The sequence below is a fragment of the Sciurus vulgaris genome (genome assembly GCF_902686455.1).
Source record: "Sciurus vulgaris genome assembly, chromosome: X".
Classification (NCBI taxonomy): Eukaryota; Metazoa; Chordata; class Mammalia; order Rodentia; family Sciuridae; genus Sciurus; species Sciurus vulgaris.
In genome coordinates this window covers 104,926,962-104,953,180 of record NC_136471.1, presented here as the reverse complement: position 1 = coordinate 104,953,180, position 26,219 = coordinate 104,926,962, and the positions used below count along the sequence as shown (strand labels likewise).

Genomic DNA, 26,219 nt, shown 5'->3' with positions numbered 1-26,219 from the left:
CTGTCACTGGTCTGGCCTGGTTGCTATCCTCATACTGCTTGACTTTTCCCAGTGACCTTTTGTTAAGGAGGCCCTTCTTAGGGTCCCTCATCATTATTCAAGGCTTCTGTATCTACTTCCCCCATCAGCACTCCCATTCCCTGTCGCTGGCTCTTTGCGGTACAAAATCCGTGGGTATTTGTCACCGCTTGCAGCAACAACTTGCATGGGTCTTATGGGTGGTGGACTGGAAACTGAGGCACTTCTATCTTTCCCTTTAGTGCACTGCTTTCTTGCTTGTTCATTTATAGAGGATAGAGGAAATGAGGTTTTCTTGCTTTGAGAGGAGAGAGAGACTTTGCTTATCAGAGAGAAAGAGACTTTGCTTAAGAGAGAAACTTTGAGAGAAAGACAGGCTTTGCTTAGAGCTTAGAGGAAGAGACTTGCTACACCTTAAAGTCCTGCATCCCGTGAACTAAGGGTACGTCCACCCAAGGTGCCCTAGTGATGCGTCTCAGTTCTCCGTTCCGCGATCTGCCTTCCGCCGCTGCCCCTACTCGCTGCTGTGCCGCTTTTCCCTACTAGCTGCCGACGCCCGTTTCCTAGCTGCTTTTCCCTGCGTGTGTCTTCTTCTACTGCTTTTCTGCTAATGGCTGCTGTTCGTGTCTAGCTGCTTCCGTGTGTGTCTTCTTCTACTGCTTTTCTGCTAATGGCTGCTGTCCATCCCTACTAGCTGCTGTGTTCTTTCTTCTGGCTGCTGCCGCCGCTTTTCCCTACTAGCTGCTGCTGCGTGTTTTTCCCTCTGGCTGCTGCCCCGCATGTGTCTTTCTTCTCCTGCTTTTCTGCTAATGGCTGCTGTGTCTGTCTCACTCCGCCTACGCTTATATCACCTCCAGGAGGCGGAGAGCAGGGCCACGCCTCTTACGCAAAGATTAGGCGAGACCCTCCGAGCAGGCAATTAGTGCTCGAGAACACATGCGCATACATTGTGTGTGTGGAGGAGAAAATCACCTGAGTGTGCTTATGTCAATTAACCTCCTCGCTGCCGATGTGATCAGGTGCCATCCCGGCGCTGCCAACATGGCACAGCCCCCAACAATTCCCCAACCACCACTGACTCCTCTCTCAGTTTAGCTCCCCAGTGGGTCCTCACCAATCTCATCCCTCTCTACTCTCTCCACACTTTGGAACTTTTCTTCCATCAGTCAGGGGAATCTGCTGCTGCCACAATTTCATATTCCCCATGTTCTCCACATTGTCTTAGAATATATTTTTTTGATGGTGCTGGGAAATTGAACCCAGGAGGATCTTGCACTGTATGTTATGTTGTGGATTATGTTATATAGTATATTGTTTTGTGTATATATGTAGGCACACATGTTGAATTCTATAGGATGGTATAGTGATCAAGAGCAGTTATTAGAGACAAATTATTTGAGTTCAAATTCTAGCTTCACTACTTACAAACTTGTGGCAGACGGATTTAATCTCCATCTGCTTTGGTTTCCCTATTTGTAATATGAGAATAACAAAATTAACTCAAAAGGTTGATATGAAAGTAAGACTAGTTAATATATATGAATCAAGACTTTAAAACAGGACCTGACACTTCTGTATAAATGCTATATGAGTAATTATTTTCTTTATTGTCATGAGTCACAGCAAAAATGAGTTGAGGCAAATATAATGAAGCAGGAAATCTACAGTCCAATATAAAATACAAAGCAACATGAAGGTTAAGACAGGTGATTAGTTACAACTTGGATAAGGTGAAGTATATAACAATTTGTTTTGACTTTGCTTTTGATGTCTGAGGAATCTCATTGCTTCACATGAAACAAAGGTTTGTGACAGGGAATTTTGTATTAGAAGTTCCTTTTGGTCCTTCCAGAAAGCACATGAGGTGAGCGTTATCATTTCCACTTTACATAAGAATAAACCGGTTTAGAGAAATGTATTAACTTAGTTTCTATAACACAGTAAGTGGTAAAGCTGTGATTTGAACTCAGAGCTTCTTGACTCCCCAAACCTGGAGTCTTTGCAAGCCTTCACTTGAATTTTCCATTGGAACACAATTGGAAGTATTTAAAAAACAGTGCCTGACCTCCAAATTGGAATTTTGATTTTTTTAAAAAAAGAGTTTTAATTAGATTTAATGTACATATCATACAATGCACCCATGTAAAGTGTGTGATTCAGTGTTTTTTGTACTCTATCTACAATGTATTTATCACTGCAATCTAATTTTAGAACATTTTCATCTTGGGGTGGGCCTGGTAACAAGGTCACTGGGGTGTTAATTTCAAGGTCACAGATTCTATAGAAGTCTTGACGGGACTTCTAATGGTTTGTGAACCTTTTCTAGGACTCACAGACTTCATGATATCTACATAGACAGTAACGTAGCTCAGAAGTATTAAGAAACTCTGGACCAGTGTGGTCTCAATCTTTTGAGGTACACAAAGGTCACTGGGGCCCTTGTGAAAATTCACATCCAGTAGGTCCAGGGTGATGCCAGACCTGTTATCATTTACTATAATCATATTGATGATAAGAATGCTAACTTTGGACCCAATTATGTTGAATCTTATGTGCCCTAAAAACCAATTCTCATTACCAGATCTGTGTTACAAAAATCACCTATGTTCCGTGATTATTATTATACTTTCATTTTGTCAATAAAACATTGTAGACATCTATTATCTCTGTTGTTGCATAAGTATCTACAAAATAGCTATGATTTTGACCCTTAGTCCTAAAAGTCTAAAATATTTGCTAGCCACTCCATGACTGAAAAAGAGTTTGGCCAACTCTTGCTGTAGACCATAGTGTAAAATCACCTTTGAGGAGCAGAAACATCATCCATCTTACTTTCCACAGATCATTGCTGCATGTGACAGACATGGCATTACCAAGAACTAAATACAAGGGACAGTAAGCTGGCTGTATTTAAGAATAATTCCTCCTCTAGAGGTAAAAAGTTATGGGCAGGTGAGAGTCAACTTCAGGATTAGTTTAAAAATAGATATTCCTGGAGTGGCAAGCTACTCTCCTGGTGATAGCATGGGCAGATGTCCATAAAGGACCTTGATTCCTTCTCACCAGTCACGTCTCTACATCCTTGGAAGCAAGATTCCATGGGATTAATCTGTAGTTCATATTACGAGCTTGGTTAACTGGATTTGGATGGTGGTTAGTGGAACTTACAGATAGAAGTTGCATCTTCTTACTTATACTTAAGATGTTTGTTCAGGGAACTGAAATTTCAAAAGTTATATGACCATGCATTTCATATGTATGAAGGTATTTCTGCTCATTTTTGCCAACATTAACTCACTTTGATCCCATGTGAAAGGGATCAAAGTATTCTATACTTATGCCAGAACATGCATGACTTTCAAAATTCTCCATGCTTCAAGTAGTGTCCTGCCCCATAATCCTCTGTTGCAGAGTTTCCTCCCTGACATCCATCTTGATCTATGTTTGTTGGGTTTTATCAAGGACAATTTAGATCTCCTAACTAATGGTTAATTTGGAATCTCCCTTTTTGATACAAGAAGTTGCCCATTCTCAATACATCCCTCTCCTTCCAAACAACCCTCATTGCCAAAAGGCCCATAACTGTGGTCAGATTTTAGCATGCTCCAGGGGAACAAGTACAAAGTTTGACCTGGAAATAACTAGATTATGTACCAAAAACATCCAAGTTATGCTTTGTATTATCAGAAGCCTGAAGCGTCAACCTAAGAAAAATGTGATACAACACTGGATTAGGCTAAAGTTATTGATATGGTGCAAGGGATTCTGTGTTTAGTGTGCTACTTTTGCCACTGGAGGTATTTATAACAGTTTACCTGATTGGATAGTTGAAGACTGAATGAAGCAAAGACCTATACCATTGACATTGAGTAATATCCTTGACTCCTGGCTTAATATACTCAACTAATTCTCCCATACTTTGATTATCCCTCCTTGGTCTTTCATAATCTCCTTTATTCCTCTGTCCATTGTTTAAATATTGTTGCTTGTAATGCTACTATCCTTGTCCCTTTTCTCTTCTGGGTGATCTGACTTGATTGGCTTCAGCTCCAACCTAGGGACCAATGATTCCCAATTAAATGTTGCTAGTGTAGACTTCTCTGATAAACCCTAAAAAATGTATTGAAAGTTCCACATTCCAAATGCCTTTTTGGACAAATCCTTGTTGATGCTTGCTTCATAAGCACCTGGACCTTAATACATTCAATTTCAATTGCAATTCATTACTCTTTTTCTTTTTTAACCTTTTCCATCTTGTATTCTCCATCTCTGCAAAGAGTATTACCATCAATATTCCTAGGTTTTACCTCAGTTTTACTAAATCAGAATGTATGGAAAGGGAACCTCAGGAATCTATTTTTTTAAAACAAGTCTCTTACATGTTCCTGTATACATTTAAAACTGAGAACCTTTGTAATTCTCCATGCTAGTCACTCTCTTTCTTCTTCCATACTACCCACATGTAGTTGGTCACTGGTTCTTATTGAGATCATCCCCCAAGATCTCAAAAATGATCCTGTCCCACTAACACTGCCTTAGTCCCCAGCCTTTCCCTGGCACTCCTGCAAGTACCTCCTCATTGTTTATCTGACCTCCATCCTGTCCTTCAGCCAGTCACCAAGGAGTGCTGTTCTTTCAAAACACAAACCTAAAATAGAAATCTGGCTGTGTTATTCCTTGGTTTAAGAGCATTCAACAGCTTGATGCCATAGGAGAAATTTTTGTAGACTTTTTAAGGTCATGGAACTCTTTCTTCAAATAAAATTTAATCAGGAAATCCAACTTATAGAACAGATAAAAACAAGCTTGGCTACTCAGCCTCTCTTACCGTGTTTCCTGAGAAAACATCCTGAAGATTGAGTTTGAAAAACACTGGATAAGATCCAGATGCTTTATGTGGATACCAAATTCCTCCCACTCCAGCATACCCATCCTCTTACCTCTCTGCCATTAGCCCAGACCCCAGCCCTGGGGTTAGTCACTATTTCCTGGACTAGTTCTGTATTCTTGTGACTTTTCACATTTCCTTGTCTTACAACCTAGAAATACCACTCTCTTATCCTTTATTTTTTTCTTTGTGCTTTCAGAGCCAGAGTTGCCATTTGTGACTTTTTTATGTCTCTACTAGAAAGTAGACAAAGCTTTTGAGAACAGGACCCATGCTTTCCTCATGTGTGGATTTCCCTACCTCCAGAACAAGTTCTGACACATGGTTTTATACATGCTTCTTACATGAGCATCCATACACTCTTTAACCAGTTCTATCTGCTTTTTGGTTTTATTTTCTTTTCAGATAGAACATGCCTTAGTGAATTGAACACTACTTTTAAAAAATAAGTTTATTAACTTAGAGGTTTTACTACCCTACTCTATAACTCTACTACTGTTCTCTTCTTGTTCAGTGGCCAAGCATGATGATTAGTGGATATATGCATTGTGCATCATGACATATGAAGCTGAGCTAATATGGCTACCATATATTTTTGATAGAAATGACATTTGCTGGATTTTTTGTGTGATTTTCATGGGGTGTTTTTTCTTCACATTTTTATTGGTGCATTATAGTTGTACATAATAGTGGGATTTGTACATGCACCATTTGCTGGATTTTTAAAAATCTATCGATTTAGAAGTAATATGTATTCATTGTTGCAACACATAAATAAGGAAAATTACAAAAAGAATTTTACAACATATTCATAATATAACTACTCAGAGATAGACTTAATATATTAGTTTATTTCCTACCATTCTTTCTTTATAATATTTAGGTGTATATGTATGTCTTTTAACACAACTGGGATCATACTACATAAGTAGTTTGATATTCTTATGTTTTCACTTATCTTTGTATTGTGAGTCTTCCAGAATTTCTTCATATAAAAATAATCTTAGTATTATTAAAAATTTATTATTAATCATAAAAATGCAATGTTTCTAAATAAACGCCAAGATTTATAAATTCTTCATAGAAAGTCTAGGAAGCCAGAGACTTCTGGGTATTTTGTGTATCAAAGAGAATGGAAGTATGTTTCAACAGATCCACTTTAATTAATATTGCTTAACTTAAGAGCAGAAAGGATGGAGATAGGAGTCTAAAAATGTTCAAGCGTCTGTTTTATGTGAGCCATTGTGCTAAGCACTTTGTATCCAGCAACTTATTTTTAATAGTCCCAACAAACCAAGAAAGTAGATATTAATAGTCACATTTTACACATAAATAGGATGCAAAAACTTTTCCACATTATTCTCTCAGGGAGTTGAATTTTAATTCCATTAGTTTCCAGTGCCCATACTTTTTCCATTACCCCACACTTTCTTCAGTACCAACCTTGAGCAGGTATAAACAGCCAGCCCCTGACTCTGAAGATTGTATTGGTGTTTACCCTGTGAATATAAGTCCTTGGGTAATCAAGGTTTATGAAGCCCTGAAATTACTTCCCTTTGTCATTAGAACATGTGTATATATTTTCAAGATAGTTTGTAGTTTTCACTGCTATCTGAGGGTTAATTGTCCCCCCAAAAGGTTTACGAATCTCTACTACAAATAATGGGCTGTAAAAAATGTTGATGAAACACTTTGAGAAGTCTTTTGTTTTACTTGTTGGGGCTTGTGTTGAGAATGTTATCTTCCCTTGCTCGATTCCCTGAAACCTATGATCAAGTTTTCTCCCAGTACCCACCAATACCCTCAATACTGTTGGTTTATAGATGAGTTTCAAAAAATTTTCATTTCTGCTAACTGTGCTCCCTTTCAGCTAATTTGTGCATCTATGTATGTAAAATAATAACTTTTGATTTCTTATCAAGATCTTGAGAGTTGAACATTTCAAACCATGTTAACTTTTCTTTGTACAATTAAAAGTGCCTGATTCAGGCTCGGCATGGTGGCGCAAGCCTGTAATCCCAGCGGCTCAGGAGGCTGAGGCAGAGGAATTGCGAGTTCAAAGCTAGCTTCAGCAAATGCAAGGCAGTAAGAAACTCAGTGAGACTGTCTCTAAATAAAAGTGGGCTGGAGATGTGACTCAGTGGTTGAGTACACCTGAGTTCAATCCCTGGTAACCCCCCCACCAAATAAAGTGCCTGATTCAGTAATAGTAATTGGAGTCTCGTGGTATACATGCAAGTGCTCCACTACCATCAAGATCCAAAAGAACAGGTTACCTTTGATCTGCAAGTTTCCTAATAACTACTATCTTACACTTCCTATATATTAGGAAGTGATATATTATAAATCAATGGGGCTCCCAAATTATCACTACTCTCATTTCATTGGAATCTATTCATCTCCCTTTAAATTGGTAATGATTTTAGTGATTTTATTGACAGATATAAACTTGTCAGAAGTAATGTTCTGGAACTTTCAAGGTTAAGTTATAAGATATCTTGCAGCTTCTGCTTGGGTCTATTAGAACACTTGTTCTGGGGAAAGATGGCTGCCATAAAAAAAGTTCAACTACACAGGGATCACCTTGAAGGAGAGGCAACACAGAGTGTCAAGGTCAATAGCCCCTGTTGTGCTCCCAGCTGACATCCGGCATCAACTGCTAGACACGAACATGTCATCCTTAGCAGTCCACCTAAAGCACCTTTCAGACGACTGCATCCTCAGCTGCCATCTGACTGCAGTTTCATAAGAGACACCAAACGAGTGCTTCCCAGTTGAGCCCAGTCAATCCACAAAAGAGTGAAAAATAATATTTGTTTGAAGTCACTATGTCTTCGGGTTGTTTGTTACTGCAGCAAATAACTTAAACGTGAAGGAGTGTGTGTGTTCAAATTGTACTTAAAGCTAATAAACTTCACTTACATAGAAAGTTTCCAAGAACATTCTTACCACCCGATGTTCTTACTGTGTGAATTATCTTTCTTGTTTTCATATTCTCCCTGGAAATTTTTTTGAAAAAACAAGCAAAACATTTTCCATACCTTTTATTAGTTTTATATATATATTTATTTATTTACTCCCCACTTTTCTTTTCAAAGGGAAGACAGAAGGCAAGAAAGAAGGGATATTTGCAAGTAGAAGTGTATAAATTATGACCAAAGCCGGGACCAGCATTTTAAGTTTATCACATTGTTTGCTAACCTATGAATATCCAGCTTTTCTAAACCATACATCGATTTTAAAGATGTGATTTTTTTATGTTTTAATCAAAATTTTTTTAAAGTTTTAAATTTTATTTGTTCTAATTAGTTGTACATGACAGTAGAATGCATTTAGACATTTTCACAGATCATTCATAGAGTCTAATTTCTCAGTTTTCTGATTATACATATTGCAGGATCACATTGTCATGCAGTCATACATGTACATGAGGAAATAATGTCTGTTTCACTCTACTATTTTGTGAAATGCTATAACTTAGAATTATTGGAAGAGAGTTGACTGATTGTCTGATTAAATGGAACCTACCATATGTTGAGACAAAGGCATCCATGGTAAGGATAACACTATGTACGGTAGTTCAGTGGTACTCTCCACTGTAAATCTGGTAGTACTGCAGTGGCTCCCAGAGAATTAGAATATTTGTTCAATATCTCCATCCAGAGCATCTGTCCAGAGTTTGGTTTCTTATCACCTCAGACTGATCCATTGTTCTCTCCTAAGATGAGACGTCATGTATTCCAATTTTTATTTTAGGCATTACTTCTTTTTTTTTTTTTTTTGTGGTGCTGGGGATCGAACCCAGGGCCTTGTGCTTGCAAGGCAAGCGCTCTACCGACTGAGCTATCTCCCCAGCCCTAGGCATTACTTCTTGACTATTTTTCATCTCATTCATTAATTTATTCATTTGGCAAATATTCTTGAATGCCTGCTATGGTGCAAGGAACTGTGTGAGGTGCTGGAAATAAAGCAGTAATCAAGACAAAACAAATTCTTCCACAGAGCTGAGAGTTTAGCAGGGAAAACCAACATTAAATAGGTGTGGTGAGCCAGACCTATAGTCCCATCTACTCAGGAGGCTGAAGCAGAAGGATGGCAAGCTCAAGGCCAGTCTCAGCAACTTAGAGAGGCCCTGTCTCAAAATAAAAAAAATAAAAAGACTTTTTTCATAAGTTTATTAATTATGTGTATGTCTTCTTTTGTAAAGTGTCTTTCCAGTTCCTTGGCCCATTTATTGATTGGGTTCTTTGTATTTTTGGTGTAAAGTTTTGTAAGTTCTTTATAAATTTTGGAGATAAGTACTCTATCTGAAGTGCACGTGGAAAAGATTTTCTCCCACTCTGTAGGCTCTCTCTTCACACTATTGATTATATCCTTTGCTGGTTGAGAAAAAACTTTTTAGTTTGAGTCCATCCCATTTATTGATTCTTGCTTTGATTTCTTGTGCTTTGGGAGTTCTGTTAAGGAAGTCTGATCCTAAGCCAACATGATGAAGATTCAGGCCTACTTTGTCTTCTATTTGGTGCAGGGTCTCTGCTCTAACTCCTAAGTCCTTGATCCTCCCTTCAATAGATGAATGGATAAAGAAACTGTGGTATATATACACAATGGAATATTATTCAGCCATAAAGAAGAATAAAATCATGGCATTTGGCAAATGGATGAAATTGGAGAATATCATGCTAAGTGAAATAAGCCAATCCCAGAAAACCAAAGGTCGAATGTCTTCTCTTATTAGTGGATGATGATATATAATGGGGGTGAGGGGGTGGGGGATGAAAGAAGAATGGAGAAACTTTAGATTATGTAGAGGGAAATGAGGGGGGTTATGAAAAATTGTATAATGAGACAGATATTATCACCCTATGTACATGTATGATTACACGAATGGTATGAACCTACATCATGTACAACCATAGAAACGAAATGATGTACCCTATTTTTGTACACTGAATCAAAATGCAGTCTGTAAAAAATAAAAAATAAATAAATAAATAATAAAGGATGTGGCACAGTGGTTAAGTGTCCCACTGTGGGATTCAATCCCCAATGCAAAAAAAAAAAAGTAGATATGGTAAATTTTTGATGCAATCCTTAGTGTTGTTCATCAAATATTTGTGATCAGTCCCCTTATGGGCAAATAGTAGGATAGCATTTCTTAGTCCCCTTATAGTTGGGTAGAGCTAAGGGATCACCAGTGCTGGTTAGCAATTTCTGAATAGAAATAATGTTTGTCACTTTCAGGCCAGGACTTTTAATTCCTACTGTGAGAACCTCAAAGCTCTTTTCTTTTTTCCTTCTCCTGTAACAACTGCTAATGTTCAAAATGGTGGTTACTCCATCAGCCTGGATTCTTAGGGCTATAGCATGAGCAACAAATAAATCTGTGTTATTATAAGCATTTATGATTTGGGAGTTGTTTGTTTCACAACATATCTGGACTAATGGTGTTCAAAATGTCTGTGCTGAAGAATCAGGTTTATTATTTCTATTTCCAATCTTTTGCAGACTAATATTTTCATAAAATTAAAACAAACACATGAGACATAAAATACATAAAAATTTAAGTTTAAATTGTAACTAGGTTCAACTAGATTAAAATGAGTCTTGTTAAATTGCTAGAGAAAATTTTAAACTCTTATTCTCAATTTCTGCACTTAATATAATTGCAAACCAAAAGGTTAGCAGACCTGCACCAATTTGCAGTCACTGTTTAAAAACCACTGTGCTGACTTATTCTAACTGTACAGAGTTGTTATGGAAGAAGTAGAGTGTATGGAAAAAAGGCAGAAATGAAAATGTATTACACAGATACTGTATGAGTTTCTCTTTGCTGCTGTAATAAAATACCATAAACTTTAATGTTTTAAAACCACACAAATGTACTAACTTACAGTTCTGAAGATCAGACATCCAAAACAAGTCTTAGGAGGCAGAACTCACATGGTTTTCAGAGCTGGGTACCTTCTAGAGGATAATCTGCAGGAGATAATCTGTTTCTTTGAATTTTCCAGTTTCTAGAGACCACCTGCTTTCCTTGGCTTGTGACCCTTCCTCTATCTTTTAAGCCATCATTCTTTGTTTCTGTCATGTACCTCATTTTCTGACTTTAATATGTATGTCTCTTTTGTAAGGACCTTTATGATTATGTTAAGTCCACCCATACAATCTAGGATAATCTTCCCATCTCGGGATCCTTGATTTAATAATGTCTGCAAAGTATCTTTTACCATATAAGACAACATATTCAATTTCTGGGGATTAGGACATGACATTTGGGGGGTAATTATTCAGTTTACCACAAATAGCTAAGCTTGACTAGGAATCGGTATTTAAGCAGATCCTGTGGATACTTAGGAATTAGAACATGAAGTGAGGATGGGAGAGTTTCCCAGGCAATCTTGCAAGTAGGAAGATCTGGAGTTGAGAAAGATTATGGCTTCTTTAAAGAAATGAAACATGAGTGTGACTAGGGCATAGATATATGAGTCAGGGTGGGTAAGGGCCAAATTGTAAAAGGTTTGTAAACCATTTTAAACAATTTGACCTTATAATAGAAAAGGAAGTCAGGCTCAGTGGTGCACACCTATAATCTAGCATTTGGGAGGTTGAGGCAGGATAATCTCAAGTTGGAGGTCCACCACGGCATCTTCACAAGATCCGGTGTCAAAATAAAATGTACAAATGGCTTGGGATGTGGCTCAGTGGCAAAGCACACCTGGCTTCCATCCCTAGCACTGAAAATAAAAGGGGGGAGGGGAGACATCAACACATTGAAGTGTTTTTTTCAGTATGAGAGTGACAATTATCAAATTTGAGTTTTTGATGAATCCTGTTATGGTTTGGATATGAGGTATCCTCCAAAAGCTTCAGTGTCCAGCAGGAATGTTCAGAGGTAAAATGATTAGATTATGAGAACTGTAACCTAATTAGTCCATCCTAGTGTGAATGGATTGACTAGATGATAACCATAGGCAGGTGGGGCATGACTGGAGGAGGTGGGTCAATGGGTATATGGCCTGGAAAGGTGCGTCTTCCTTGGGGCTCCCTCTCCTCTATTTCACTGCTTCCTGGTCATCATGAACAGATCAGCTTTCCTCTGCTATACACTTCTGCCATGATGTTCTATGTCACCTCAGGCCCAAAGCAATGGAGCTGGCTGATCATGGACTAAACCTCTGAAACCATGAGCCCAAATAAGCTTCTTCTTCTAAGTTGCACTTGTCAGGTATTTTGGTCACAGTGACAAAAAAATAGACTAACAGAAATCCCATATGGAAGAAAGAATTGAGACAGAAAACTATGAGAACTAGGGTGGTGTCACTTAATTCCCAACATGTCTGAAACCCAAATCCATTATTCATTATTGCCCACCCAAACCAGCACATTGTCCTTCCCCCCATTTCCCTATTGCTGGCAATGTCACCTGTATCCTTCTAGGATCAAATTCTTAAAATTATTTTTGGCCTCTATGTCTCTCTTGCTTCTAATTCCAGACAATCACTATACCTTATTTTTAACATTTTTTAAACTCATAAATAATATACAATTATATAAACATGTTCAAAATAATGAACAATGTGGAAATGTTTTTTTTTCATCCCTTCTCAAACCCCTAAACAATCCAACTCCAGTAGCTGCATATGTGATTCACAGATCAGTACGTGTTATTCTTTGCCTTTTCCTAGGTATCTACATGTATTACATATGCATATATCTATTACATTAAAAATACATGCATTTAAAAATCTAATTATCTTCCTATGTTCAACTAATAATATAACTGAAATATTTTCCACATCAGTATATTTTATATACCTCATTTAAATTACACTGTCATCTTGCTGTAACTTGAACCTATTTTAAAATTTCCACTCTTGGTAATTATGTCATCATGTAAGTGCATCTTCTAATTTTTCTTTCAAAACTTTCTCTCTTGGATTTGTTATTTCTCCTAACCAATATTTTAAAACTAGAAATGGTCTTCTCTTTAAAATTATCAAAATACCTGATGCCAAGATACAAACTAATAATGTTAAATATCTTTTTCCAAACTGAGGATTAAGTAAAAATTAACAATGAATATTAGAGTATTTATACAAATTTTAGTCAGACTTTAGAATTTTTTGAAATTCCATGAAGTATCTAATAGCATCTCGTGGGCTACTTTTGTTCTGTGGAGGTACTGAGAGGCAGAAAATGTGGTGGTTATAAACAAGGGCTCTGAAAACAGACTAGTCTAAGTTACTTACTAACTGGTTAACTGTGGCCAAGTTATTTAACTTCTCTATGCCTCAGTTTTCTCATCTGTATAATGAAGATAATATTTCATGAGGTGGAATCATTAAGATTAGTCGAGTCATGTTAGTATTAGCTGTTATTGTGGAATCTTCTGAGAATGCAGATCTTGAAGCATCAATCTAAATTTTATGGTGCTGTTAATTGGCCTTATTATTTGAAGAATCAATACCATGTGAAATTTGAAAACAAAAACAAAACAAACCATCAACTACAGCACTCCCACATACTATACCATAGAGTTGCCCAGCAAGAAGAAATTGGTCTATTGAAAATGAATGCCTGCAATTCCACAGCATCTGCCCTTGAGTCTTTTATAGTAAAAGTACTATTTTTCCTCTCCCCACAGCATTTTTATCTCCATGGTAGTTCCTATTTTTGACAGTCATATGTACTCTTGTGGTTCTCCAATTATGGTTGCCCTGCAGGTGACTGCTTTGTCTTTTTGAAAGGCACCCTCAAGTGAACGTGCATATGCTATTTAGCTTGTCTTCCAATCATCCCTCTAAGTATGTTGGGAAATCCATCTAATTGTGTTGTCACACAGTAATAGGCAAACAGGAAATTAACTGTTTTTTTTTTTTTTTTTTCATTACTGGGGATGGAATCCAGGACCTCATGCATGCTAGGCAAGCACTTTATCACTGAGCTACATCCCCAGCTTGGAAATTAACTTCATCTTTATTAATTTCATTATAAGAGCACTCCCATAAATATTCTATTTTTAAAGCTCCATTTCAAGTACACAGTACTGAGAAATTTTTAGATATACCCTTTCTTTTGACTCATACATCAACCTCAATTATTTTTAAGTGTGTTACTCAAAACAGATGGTTTTTAAAATTTATTTCCCTGTGCAATGCTGTTAGAATTTTTTATTAAGGCATCTTTTTTGATGATCAGGAGAGTTAATGACTTACCAAAGCTATCAATGTCCAAAGGCAGCTGAATGACGTACAAATCATGTCATCTTTCCAAATAACTTTGCCCATTTCAGCAAGGTTACTGGCCACAGGAAAGAATCCACATGTGAAATGTTTAAACAGAGAGCCATTTGGGTAAGGAATTGAAAAAATAAAATAAAAACTAATTTTTCTCTCCTAATCTGACTGGTATTTACTGTGCACATGTAACTTTTAAAATGAGGCTCAACTACTCATTTTGTTTTTCACTTATTTGAAGTATGTAGTGGGTAAAGGATTGTCCAATTGGGTTATGAACTAGCTGAAAAAATGAATCAAAAGACGCTACATACTTACAATGAATTCATTCAGCCCAGATTCTGATCCTCAGTACAAAGACTCAGAAATTTGATTTGGTGGGCAAACAATGAACAGGTAAGACATGGACTCGAACTAAACCAAACACAGAGAGCCCTGTAGGCAGGCCAGAACATTCATTCCTAGAGGGAGAACTCTATGGAAAACCAACTTAAAATGAGAAGTTTCTTGAAGGAAATGAAATTTGAACAAGAGGAATTAGTTGTATCGTTTGAGTGGTTAATGGTATGAAAATTTGTCAGACAGTGGTTCACTTCATCACCCAACATAGAACATGTGTTACAGAATACAAAAATGTTGTTTCCCTTTAGAGGCCTGGATATTTCTTCCCTGATTACAGTGCAAGTGGGCACCATCAACATCTGGCTCCTTAGATCTTCTTTATGTCCAGGCTCGCTGTCTCTTCTCCTCCATCCTGTGTTTCTTTTAAAGGCTGCATTATTATCAAATAGATTCCATCTTACTAAATTACAATCACAGTCCAGCTCTGCCTTCTGGAGGAAACATCCTGATTATCTTGATAAAGTTTTGGCTACTTCTGATCTTGGTCACCCATTTACATACCCATTAGCTTATTAGTGCAGATACACTCAGGGCTTGACTAATTAAACTCTCAGAGGACATTTTATTTCTTATATTCTTTGCATCTTTGTCATTTGCATGTGCTGCCCTTCTGCTATTCTCACAGGCAGACCCTTGGAGTTTTAGAGCAGAGACTAGTTTTTACAGCTGAAGGCATGGATAACCATTAGCTTCATTCAAACATTTCTTATAGCTCCCTACTCCTTAAATAATTGCTAAATATGGTTCTGTAGAATATTCATGTAGGACATTCTAATTGGATATTTCAGACATAAAATATTTCTTAAGTAAATCTGGCTGTAATGATAACATATTCATTCATGGAGTTCCAATTATTTTTTTCCTTTTCAGCCTAAAACCAAAGAGACACACAAAGGATGGAAAAAATCAATTGTGTTCTTTATGTGAGGAGACAGCAGTTGACAATGATGCGCAGTTCAAACCATTAAATTTTCTGAAGTGCCCTTTTTGCTCTTAACCTTGCTTCTTCCTGTTTGTTTCAACCTTGGGGCCCTCTGATCCCTGCTGCCTCTAAGGTTTTAGATATGGAAGAAAGACTTAGAGTAAATCCAGTCTGCAATGACCTGGGAAGTTTCCTCAGAGGGGGCTACCTCTTAGTCTGTAGGAAACAGGTCAATTTTTGAGTCATTTCAGTAACATTGTGGTTTGGTGCTTACTGTATACAAAACACACATAGAGACTTTGGAAAGTTGGGGAGGCTCTGGACTAGAACCTGTCCTTTCAGTTTGTCCTGAGATTTTGAGGTCATCCCAAACTTACCGCTACTGGGAGGCCCATAGCAGTCTTTGAGTGAATATCTGGTTATGTCTGAAAGTCTGGAAGGAACCAGGCAAACTAAGTACAACTATCATGTGGATTGTAGTTCACAGACCTGAGGAGAGACTGAGGGATAGTATCTTGCGATGATGCTCGGTCACAAAATCCAGCAGATCACACTAAGAGTCACCATCCTAAAGGGACTGTACAGAGGGAATCCAGATATCAAACCAATGAAATGTGCTCAAAAGTTAATGAGACACAGGACCTGGCAAGCTTCTTATGCTCACGAGAGGGTAGTTTTAAAACATCTATGTTTTAGTAAAGTAGTTCCCCTTATAGCATTCCAATACCTCCATAATGGATGCCTGAAACTGAGGATAGTAATGAACCATATATATACCATGTTTTTTCCTATCTGCCACATAGTAGCAGAGTTAATCTGTCCTGTTTTATGCCATATGTTTTATGCCTTCTATGTTTTATGTTCTATGTTTTAAGCCTCATTTGTATCACTATTTTTGCACTCTAAGGCTATTATTAAGTAAAATAATGGTTACTTGAACATAAGCACTGAAATACAAATTAACCAAGATGACTGTTAAGTGACTAAAAGGGAAGGTAGTATATACAGTGTGGATACACTGAACAAAGGGAGGAGTCACATCCTGAGCAGGACAGAATGGGATGGCACAAAATGTCATCACACTACTCAAAATAGCACACAATTTAAAACTTAGGAATTATTTGTTTCCGGAATTTTTTATATTTTCAAACAGAAGTTGACTTCAGGTAATTGAAACTGCAGATGTGGAGAGACTAATATATATAACACGTATCTGGAATAATTCACAAACAACTGCATAAATCAAGAGAAGTAAAAGCCCCTCTTATAAGTAAAGCATTGCCCAGTACAGGGGAAGGCCCTGCATTCTCCCTGTGATTATATGGAATTAATCATGATCTTGAATTTTCCTAAGATGTACCTATATCTATACTACTAATGTATGTAGTCCTAAATTAAATATTTTTACAAGATATAGCCTTCATATATGCAGTCATTCTTCATGAATTCTTCTGTAACTGAAGCTTTTTCATTCATTGTGAGATATATTTAGATTGATACATAACATGCACCAGTTCATAAGTGTTTCACCAGTCATGCTTTTTATGCTGTGATCCTAGTTTGGGGGAGAAGGAAGAGAGAAGGAGGGAGCTGCTTAAGGACCCCGACCTGTTGTGGACCATCCAGTGTGTGCATTTAGTATCCCAAAATGGTGACCCAATTCAGCTGCAAGAGCGATGATGGGCTCTGACCTGTCAGAGGAAGCTAATCATATAGAAGAAACTGAATTTGCATGGAGGACCTGGAATCAAGTCAATGCCATTTTGTGATTATAAAAAACATGAAATAAGTATTTAATAAATGCATGTTTACTGATTTTAAAGATGTTGTTTGTGTTAGGTACATCAGTATTTCAAAAATCATGTAGTTTTACAAGTGCTGTGGGGAAAACTGCCTAATTAATTTTTCTCTTTTGTTTCCTCCACCTTTTCAGTGTTTTAATCATTCTGTCCCAGAGGATCTGATTCCTGCTCTGCAGCTTTCTGAAGAACCGATGTTGAGCATCATTAGTGAAATTCAGTGGCTGTCTGACTACACATCACAGTAAAGCTTTGGAAATATTTTTTAGTTAAAACAATAATGACTTTCATGGAACACAATCCCAGTAGAGCCTCTTTTCCGTGGAAGACTATCCTGGAAGACTATCTAGCCACCAGCAGCAATTCTGCAGAGACTTTATAAAAATTACTTCAACTGAACTTGAATTTGGTGACTCTGGGTTGGCCAGGGAGAACCTTGGCAATTGTACACATCATCTCACCCTCTGGAAGATTCCACCAGTGCTACTCAGAGCTGCTGCAGAAATATCATGTCTAAGAACTCAGAATTGATCAATCTGTCTTTTTTATTAGATCATGAGAAGGAAATGATCCTGGGAGTTTTAAAGAGAGATGAATATTTGAAAAAAGTGGAAGACAAGAGAATAAGGTAATGCCCTTTGATCATTTCCTCTCTCCTTGACTGCTTTCTGTTTGTTTGAAGCAATTTAGATCAGAAATAGGGTAAATGTGACCACATTGGAGACAAATATTTGTCAGGGACTTCATGGGTTCCCAAGTATTAAAAGCAACTTTGGCATCTCAGCATTTAATCAAATAGGAAGATGGAATCTACCTATATGGTGTTAGTGAGAACACTCATTTGCTAACAATCTCATAACTAATACCTAACAAGAGGGATACTCAAGTTCATTTAGCAACTCTGGTGTGTACTAGTTGTGTGACTTTGAGAAAGTTACTTGCTATTGCTTGGATCTGAACTATTCCTCAAAGGCCCATGTATTAATGGTTTGGTCCCCAGCTTGGAACTAATGGGTGGTGGTGAATCTTTAAGAGATAGGGCCTAGTGGGAGAAAGGACTTAGGTCACTGGGGGTGTGCCCATGAAGGGTATTGTGGGACACCAGTCTCTTTCTTTCTTTTGCTTTCTGGTCACCATGAGGTAAATAGGTATCCTATGCCACATGCACCCACTATGATGTACTGCCTTGTCAAAGCCCAAAAGCAACAGGACCAAGACGCCATGGATGGAAACCATGAGCCAAAACAAACCTTTCTCTTTTTAAGTTGGTTATTTCAGATATTTTGTTATAGTAACAGAAAGCTGAATAACACATTACTCAATTTCTTCATGCCTTGGTTTCCTCATCAGTAAAACAAAGATAATAATAGTACCTACCTCACAGTATTGTTCTAAAGATTAAGAATGAGGATACATGTGCAAAGCTTGGTACCTGAGTATTTGATAAATGTGAGATATTATTTGTTTGTAATGCCTTTCTTAGGACAGTCTTACTGGGACTTTGCCTTTGCCCACCGCTGGGAGAAGAAAGGGATCTGGAAAAGTTCCCATGGTAACTCCCAAATCAGTCGAATTTATTGAAATAAGTTTCTGTGTGAATGGAGTTGAGTAATGGGTTTCACATATATTTAGGCAGGGTTGACACTTAGTTGGTTCCCCAGGTATGACCTCACCTGCGTGTCAGCCAGCATCCATCCTGATTGGTTGCCTCATCTGCTCTGAATTGTCACATCATCATTATGATTAATTGCAATACCCATTGGCATTGGTTGTAGGTTGTTAAATACATTTGGTTATTACATCTCACCCCTGAAGAGAGGTTATACATATAAATAAACATAAAGTTCCCTCCTCAATAACTGCCAACAGTGTATGGTGCAGCTTTTCTGTCTTTTGTGGCTCCCCAAACTGTAATCTGAGTCTTAGATTTATTATTTTATTTTATTTTGTAGTGCTGGGGATTGAATCCAGAGCCTAGTGCATGATAAGCATGCACTCTGCCATTGAGCTACACCCACAGCTCGTGAACCTTATGTTTATTTTACTTAAGGATGAAACTTGCCACAAAATTATCTTCACATGTTACAAAAATATTCACTTTGCCTGAAGCAACTAGGATCCTTAGAATTGGAACTGCATCAAAATATTCTTGACTGATGTTTATTTCATAGTTAAGAGCCCAGAGGCTTCATTTCCACTTTTCCAAGCTATTCAGCCAATCTTGTAGAAACCAAAGGTTTTGACTAAAATTATTGCACTTCTTCAATGCTTAGAATTCAAGGGCAGTTAATCATTGTAAAGAAATGAGGAATCGTATTTTTGGCATTAGCGTAGTTCAATTGCAAAAGCGATTAAATAGTGTAATGCACTGCAAAATGTTACATTGTTTGGGGGGTGATCTATTAACTACTGATTGGTGACATTCTCAGGGAAATAAAAAATCATTCCCTAGGAAGAAATAATTTAATACCAGATCCCAGGAAGCACTGAAATATAACAAATAGGATTTTATTCAGAATATTTGTTACTGTCATTCTCAATAACTTTTTGAAATAATCTATTATACTCCCTCTTCCCTTTTCCCATTCTATTTTTCTCCTTTTTACCAACTATAAATGAATAAAGCCAATTGTGTAATATACAACTCAGCTGTCAAGAATAATGTCACTAATTTCCTGGCTATTTCAAACCTTTTTGAGAGAAGCAGAAGAAAGGCTTCTATAGAACCAAGAGATACTTTTATAGAAAATAGGCGCTGCAAAGCTATGTCTTTTTCCCTTCTTTAATACTAACAGTAGCTAATATTTATTGAGTGTCTTGTGTACCTGTGTTAGATGTCTTGTCTCATCTTGGTCTGAGCTCCCAAGACAGGAGCTTAGGCTGGGTGACTCAGGCTCAGCCACCCTTAATGGTTTTGTAAGGCCCCCCAAAAAGGAAACCCCAACTCTGTCCCATGGATGGACGGCAACCCCAATCAACCGCAGGAGGCGTCACTTGATGCAAACCGCAAGAGGTGTTTATTCCAGCACGCTGGGACCCAACTCGAGGAGTCGAGTTCCTAGCAGAAAATCTTGTAGGTTTATAAAGGCAGAAACCACACATCGGGAGGGGTCACACATGAAAGGGGGAAAAGGGGGAACAAAGCTGCCAGGAAATTTCAAGGGGGGTCTGGGTTTGCTGACAACATGTTTCACAATGTTTTACAACAGGCTGTAGATTCTGGTCAATAGTTTCTGGTAATCCTACTGTTTGAGCACTATCTGGCTATCAGGCTCAATTTACTCTTTTACTCTCTGTTTGGGAACAGAGAACAGCTTTAAGGGCTTTGTTCCCATTACTGGGAGGGAAACCTTAGGGAGTTGAGATAAAACAGACAGCTTAAAAAAATGTCCATTCTTTCATTTCCCCATTTTCTTTTCTGGTAAGTTCTAATCATGGAACTTCTGTCTCTATATACTCTTCTCCAAAGCTATTTCCTTGGCGGAGGGACTGGTATTGTTGCCTAAGCATTAGTACCTATACAGCACTTACTCTTTCCCTGATGAAGGTGACTAGGTGATTTCAGGCAGGCAAGAGCCCAGGGGGCGGGCCACCAATTAGCAGCCCCTTGTTTGCAGTCCTTGGTAAACAGTCCTTGATAAAGGCAGGTAAATTTGGTAATCAATGGGCTCCGGAGATCCTTGACATTCCATTCTTCCAGGGGCAGTCTCCAACTTCCAGAGGCAGATGATTTTATGGCCATTTCCTCAATTTGACCTGATCCCCTATTTCTACACTAACTACCTGTTCCCAATTCTGGCTTCATTCCCCCCTCTAATCTCAGGAACTCCATGCTGCTGGGGAAGGAGGTCGATGACCGCTCTAGCTTCTTCGAGCTGGAAGTGGGTGGCATGGGGCAAGCAGCTTGGAGTTCCTTTTCTAAAAATCGGGTCAATCAAGGGGTCCCAGGAAGAAGCCTGGTTGGGTAAGAGCAGGTTGTAAAGTCATCTGGGGGCGGCTGCTTCTATGATAGAAGAACAAAAAGACATGAGTACTGAAATGAGATTAGCACAAAGTAAATGTTGCAGCATCTGAAACATGCCACTGAGTATCATGAAAATGACAGAAGTTAATCTCTCACCAGGAGGTGGAAGAACTGAGAAATTGTTCCCATAACTAGGCCTAGCAAAGGCTGGAGAGAACAAGGCCTTTATTTGGGGACTTTAACATTGTCATAGATGTCCCCAGAAAATATAGTTAAGCTACTTAATGTCATCTGATTTTGTAAAATATCCCTTTATTGGTATAACCTGTGTTTACTAGAGATCTCTATACTTCTGTTACTTAGGAATAGATAATCATACTAGCAAACATAGATTAAGTTTACCTGTGTAGCTTAGGAAGGTTTTAAACTGACTAAAAACTTCTGACTCTGGCAGTTTCTCTTGATAGTTATCAGGCACATTTGCTGAAGAATCTTTCTTTCATTTGTAGCTTCCAGCCTTTATTCTAGTGGGCTAATACAAGTGTACATCTTAAGTTACATTTAATTATTATTTCCTTTAAATGCCCAAGAATGGCTATATTTTGGTTTTAACTGTTTTGCTGGGTATCTATGATCAAGTTGGTCAAATTGACCTGGTTCCTGTCTTGTTAAAGAGTCAGCTGAGTTCCCACAGGGGTCACTCGTACAGAACTTAAGAGCGGCTCCTTAGCTCCACCAGTGACTTTGATTAGGCAGGGTCTCTTGATGAGGTGACTTCCTTTAGAAACATCAAGGGATGTTTCCCCTTTTCCATGACCCTCCTCTGCAGCAGATGCACTGGATAATTTTTCATCCTCTAGTCTCAACAATCTCCTTGATCAGGAGGTTGTGTGACCCAGAGTTGCAACGCTCCTTAGAGAAGTTCTCTTACTCCCTGGGTTCAGGCTAACGTTGAGGGCAAGACCCAAATATGGACTTTTCTTGACCTCTGTATTTAACTCCAATTTCTAAGTTTGATCTTAATTATCCAGCAAGCCAGTCTCACCAGTCATAAATTAAGAGTAATGGGCTTTAACTTTAATGTTCATAACTTTACAGTTATTTACCCTTTTATCTAACTGGAGTCTGCATTAGTACTGGAAGTCACCACTATCTATTCTATAGGTGATGGCTTATTATCACAAGTTACCTAGGTTGTTTGTTCTTGGAGCAGCTACTTCTGCAAAACATTAACAGGTAACAGTTTTACAAAATGAAATTAGCAAGAGTAAAAATATATTCAGCTTGTATAATAGCTATCTTGAAATTCGATTGAGAACTACATTCTATCCCCTATTTGAGATCACAGTACTTTTACAACAAGAACCAATCTTTTGACTATAACTAAATAAGCTGAAGTCTGGCTTATTTTGGAGCTATTCTACACACAGTGAGGTGGGAGACAGAGCCTTATCTCAGGTAAGGCGTGGCTCTTTACAGATCTTAAGTATTTTAATTCTGATATTGATCTTTGCTTCTTTTCCTTAAATACCATTAAGTAGTTTACATATACTGTTTTCTGAGTCTATATAAACTTTATAATTAACACAATTTAACATAGTATCTAAAGCATGAATCAAAGAAAGGCTGAGAGAGCTTTTAACTTTCCTTTTGTGTGATTAAGTGGCAAAATGTTTTCATGTTTCTTTCATATTTCACAATATTAACCTTTAAACAAATCAGACTCTAATGTTTAGAAATACATTTACATTTGAAATTCTTTATCCCAGTGTAAAAAGTAACAAATTTTACACATACCCTATTGATATCAGGTCCTATAATAGAACATTAAATGATAGAAATAAATCCCCAATAAAATTTACCCTTTATAAGTTTAAGATTACCATTACAGACAAGTTTAATCTGGAGGATAGCAGAGCTTAATAAATTCCTTGCTTTAAAAACTTGTGGTCCTGAAAAATATGAACACATTTAATATACAAATAGTGACCATTTCACAAATACCTTGACACTTTTATCTTACCAAATTGAGTTTTTAAAGAGAAATGTATACTCTGTAACAAAGTACAATACTCTATAATAGTTGTTTAACCATAATTGTATACACCCCAATTTTTAAGACTAATTGTTCTAAAGAATAAAACTTAATAGACACAAAGAGTAAATTAGTGTTTCAAATCCTTGTCATTTTACCATGTCATTCTACCATATAGATTAAACTTTGGTTTATATCAGAACGTTAGTATTTCACCTTAGGAAAAACCTTCAATAGTTTTAGCTGTCTCACATACATATAACCAACTTAGTTACACACAAACTTGTTGAAACTTGCCCTTTACTTACACCGACTTTCTTAGCACTTACTTAGACCCTCATGTATTTCATGACACAAGCACTTTCTTACCCAGAAACATTTCCTTTTTCCTTTTACTAAATATATTTCCATACCCAGAACCTTTTATTTTCTCTTTCCTATTCGTTGACCCCTTTTTGTTCACATTCTGAAACAACTCTTATGAAATTTCTGAATTTAGATAAATTATTCTATTTTAATAAGATTAAATATTCTGTTATTTATAGTACTTTAATTGAAACACAGTTGAAACTTTTGGGACCCTTTGTATATAGAAGTGCACTTGTTAGGACATAACTCTTAGTAACCTTGTTTTTAGTTTAGTGATGACACAAAGCATGTTTAAACCCTTTTATTTACCAACCTATGAAAACACCAATAATGTTTAAGTATGATACCCCATGGAATTTAAGGAGTTAAAAGTACTTGATGTTATTTAACAATTAGCATTTTAACTTTGTAAATTAATCAGATATCTCTACAAACACATTAGAGTAATCCCATACATGTTAACTCTAATTCACTTATTCTGTAAAAACCAAGATATCAGACAAGTGTCCTGTACAGTATTTGCTGTCTCTTTCCTGTTGAAGAAAAGTCCTAGAAACAATTGATATTAGACACTTTATTAACATCAATATTTTATTAGCTTGACCACCTAGAGACTTGCAAGTTATTTTCAAAGACATTTTACTCTTATTAGTTTACCCAATTTGAACCTTTTTTAAATCACGTGAATTAAAAGTATCTGGATCCATTTTTAAATCTTAATTTTAGGAGCGCTCAGTTTTGATACAGACAAAACATGACATCAGACAGCACAACATACAAATAACACAAAATCAAGCCCTTGTAACTTTATAGGTGAATCTCCATTGCAGTGTAACAGATGTTCAAAAACTCTAGTTGAATAAAAAATAGAACTGATCAAAAAATCATGAGCTCAAAAAAACATATAATTAAAAATATAGCATTTACTTTGCTGGAGTTTTAAAGACTCTTTTTTTTTTTTTCTTTCCCTGGGTTTGAGACTGGTCTCCTACTGAGCCTTTAGGCTTCTTTAATTATATTTCAATGTAAGCCTTGACTGAGATCTGGAAGGATCTAACAGGTTTTAACAGAAACTCTGTGTCTAAGGCATTTTAGCCATCTCATCCAGACAGGTTGGATGTTAAAATTATGAGACCTTATTTTTCATTACTTTTGAGACTGAAGCTACTTTGCTAAGTTACCCTTCAGGGCTGTCGGGAGGGGGAGTCCAGAGAAGGAACCTTTGGGGTCCACCCGAGAGTAGCCCGGTCCGAGAACCCCCCAGTTGTTCCAACCCTTCCTCCACCTCCGCCACAAACACACAACAGAACCAGAACCAGACGGGCGCCAATCTCTGATCCACCAATTGAACCCCATCAGCGCCCTTACCGACGGAGACTACCAGGCGTCCCTGGCTCTCCTTCCACCCTTAGGGCGTCCCCCAGGGCTGCAACCTGTGGCCCCCCAGGCACATCTGCTGGCCACTGTTCGGCCACTCTCACGAGTCACCGAACGGCTGCCACCGAAACCGAAAGCGCGCTCACAGAACCAGACCAACTAACAAAACACAAGACAAAGACAGACAACTTCGGGGTACCCCTTCTTACCTCCAAGGTCGACTCCGCGGATGAGGGGGGCCATCTTATCCCGGGCGAGCCCCCAAATGTAAGGCCCCCAAAAAAGGAAACCCCAACTCTGTCCCATGGATGGACGGCAACCCCAATCAACCGCAGGAGGCGTCACTTGATGCAAACCGCAAGAGGTGTTTATTCCAGCGCGCTGGGACCCAACTCGAGGAGTCGAGTTCCTAGCAGAAAATCTTGTAGGTTTATAAAGGCAGAAACCACACATCGGGAGGGGTCACACATGAAAGGGGGAAAAGGGGGAACAAAGCTGCCAGGAAATTTCAAAGGGGGTCTGGGTTTGCTGACAACATGTTTCACAATGTTTTACAACAGGCTGTAGATTCTGGTCAATAGTTTCTGGTAATCCTACTGTTTGAGCACTATCTGGCTATCAGGCTCAATTTACTCTTTTACTCTCTGTTTGGGAACAGAGAACAGCTTTAAGGGCTTTGTTCCCATTACTGGGAGGGAAACCTTAGGGAGTTGAGATAAAACAGACAGCTTAAAAAAATGTCCATTCTTTCAGTTTCATTTATTGAGAACTCACCCCAAAGTGGGTGTCAAGGTTTTAGGGTACATGCTTTTGAATCATACATCTGGAATTCATATCTTAGAAGTACCGTGAAATCTTTGGGTCACTTTAGACAAGATGTTTCCATAGATAAGTCTATTTCCCCATCTGACAAAATAGAAATAATAATAGTAGCTACCTTATAAGGTTGTTTTTAGTATTAAATCAGTTGTCTTTAGGTGACTGGAGTTTCCCATAGAATTACAGAGTCACAAGTGACAGGCAAATTCTCTACTGCCTCCCCTTCTTCCTTACAGACTTCCCTGAGACTACTCCAGAAGTCACTTGCACACAAATGTACATCTCAGAATTACTTCTGGAAAATCCAGTCCAAGACACTGTAAAGCTTATATTAGTAAAGATATTGCTATTTAACAAAGTTAGTTTCAAGGGACATATACACATAAC

General features: G+C 37.8%; 1 protein-coding gene across 4 annotated transcripts in view; it reads left to right on the top strand.

Annotated features, from left to right (window-relative positions):
• SYTL5 (synaptotagmin like 5) overlaps positions 1 to 26,219 on the top strand; it is a 235,749-nt gene that overhangs the window by 114,223 nt on the left and 95,307 nt on the right. For all 4 annotated transcript variants that reach the window (XM_079122865.1, XM_079122864.1, XM_079122862.1 and 1 more), the window contains exon 2: positions 17,403 to 17,896. In XM_079122865.1, the coding sequence (XP_078978991.1) occupies positions 17,778 to 17,896 (119 nt within the window). In that variant the 5' untranslated portion in view covers positions 17,403 to 17,777. The remainder of the gene's footprint in view (positions 1 to 17,402; positions 17,897 to 26,219) is intronic.